Source organism: Hipposideros armiger, unplaced genomic scaffold (genome assembly GCF_001890085.2).
Source record: "Hipposideros armiger isolate ML-2016 unplaced genomic scaffold, ASM189008v1 scaffold_4398, whole genome shotgun sequence".
Lineage (NCBI taxonomy): Eukaryota > Metazoa > Chordata > Mammalia > Chiroptera > Hipposideridae > Hipposideros > Hipposideros armiger.
In genome coordinates this window covers 1-1383 of record NW_017735562.1, presented here as the reverse complement: position 1 = coordinate 1383, position 1383 = coordinate 1, and the positions used below count along the sequence as shown (strand labels likewise).

General features: G+C 48.4%; 1 protein-coding gene across 1 annotated transcript in view; it reads left to right on the top strand.

Moving 5' to 3' along the window:
- SLC31A2 (solute carrier family 31 member 2) overlaps positions 1 to 1376 on the top strand; it is a 4687-nt gene extending 3311 nt beyond the window's left edge. The window contains exon 2 of the mRNA XM_019635095.1: positions 648 to 1376. Within this exon, the coding sequence (XP_019490640.1) occupies positions 648 to 875 (228 nt within the window). The 3' untranslated portion in view covers positions 876 to 1376. The remainder of the gene's footprint in view (positions 1 to 647) is intronic.
- Positions 1377 to 1383: the final 7 nt, after the last annotated feature.

Sequence of the window (1383 nt, the reverse complement as noted above, 5' to 3'; positions counted from 1 at the left end):
CCTAAGTGTCAGCAGGCTTCCTTTGGTCACTAAGGCTTCCAAATTTAGGATGGGATCTGCAGCTGTCCTTACACAAATATTGCTGTCAGCAATGTATCCAACTTCGGGGAGCAGCCTCCTCTCTTAGATTTTCACTTCCCCTTTGGGGCCCCAATCCTGCCCCCTCTCCAACTCCTGCTGCTTATATGGGTTTCTGGAATATTCACAACCATCCTGCGACGGGGGTATTCTTATTCCTGTTTTACTGATGAGGAAATTTGAGTTCAAAAAGGTTAAGGCATTTGTGCTGATATACAGGAAGTGGGAGAAATAGGAACTGATCTAACACCAAAGTCCATGTTCTTCCCATTGTAATACTGTCTGTCTCTCACAGTGGATTGGGGGTGGGGAGTGGGGGAGGGATAGCTGCCTTACTGAAGATTTTTTATTATCCCTTATCAGATACAGATTACATCTCGTTTTCCCTTTTGCCTAGGATGCCAGGAAGCTCAGAGCTAAATGTGGTGGTTATCTCAGGTTCCTTGTACAAGTTCCTCTCCCCTTATCAGTGGTTTCTGATATCTTTAAAAAAGAAATCTCTCCTGGGTTAAGCATACAAATGATAAATAAGCTGCTTCTGGAACTCATCTGCTCTTCCTACTTCCTGACACCAGCTTCTAGCTTTCAGCTCATTACCAGCATTAACTTGCCTCTCCTTTGTATCTAGGTGGTTTTCGTGTCACTTTGGACAATCTCTAATCCATGTCGCTCAGGTGGTCATCAGCTACTTCCTGATGCTGGCTGTAATGTCTTATAACACCTGGATTTTCCTCGGTGTGGTCCTGGGCTCAGCTGTGGGCTACTACCTAGCCTACCCACTTCTCAGCATCAATTAGCCGGCGAGGGCTGTGCAGGCCCTGAGGGCTGCAGAAAGCTGGGGCCCCCTCTTCCAGGCATTGTACTTCCAGCCCCAAGTCTCTCTCTTCTGATGACTGTTCCTCACCTCACTCCCAGCTCCTGGGAGCTTTCAGCTGAAGCCAGCACTTGATCCCTGGAGTTCAGAGGCCATTGCAGCTACCTCTCCTCAGAGAGACAGCCCAGGCGTAGTCTTGTTGTGCCTCGGAAGGCTGCTGTGACCAGCAGAATGGAGAGACCACCACCCGGGGGAAGGATTGTTGAGCCCATGATGACTTAACTGTCTGACTCAAAACGTACGAATTTCCAAAGATCTTCAGGACCGGGAGATGGGTTCTGGGTGACGGGCACAGAACCTGGATACCCTTTGCTTTCCTGATTTGTGCCTTATCTAGAGGAGTATCTTCTATTGGACTTTCTGACCTCCTCTGTCTTTGGGGGACAGAGACCAAGCTGGCTTTTTTTTCTCACCTTTCTGCCTTTGGAACA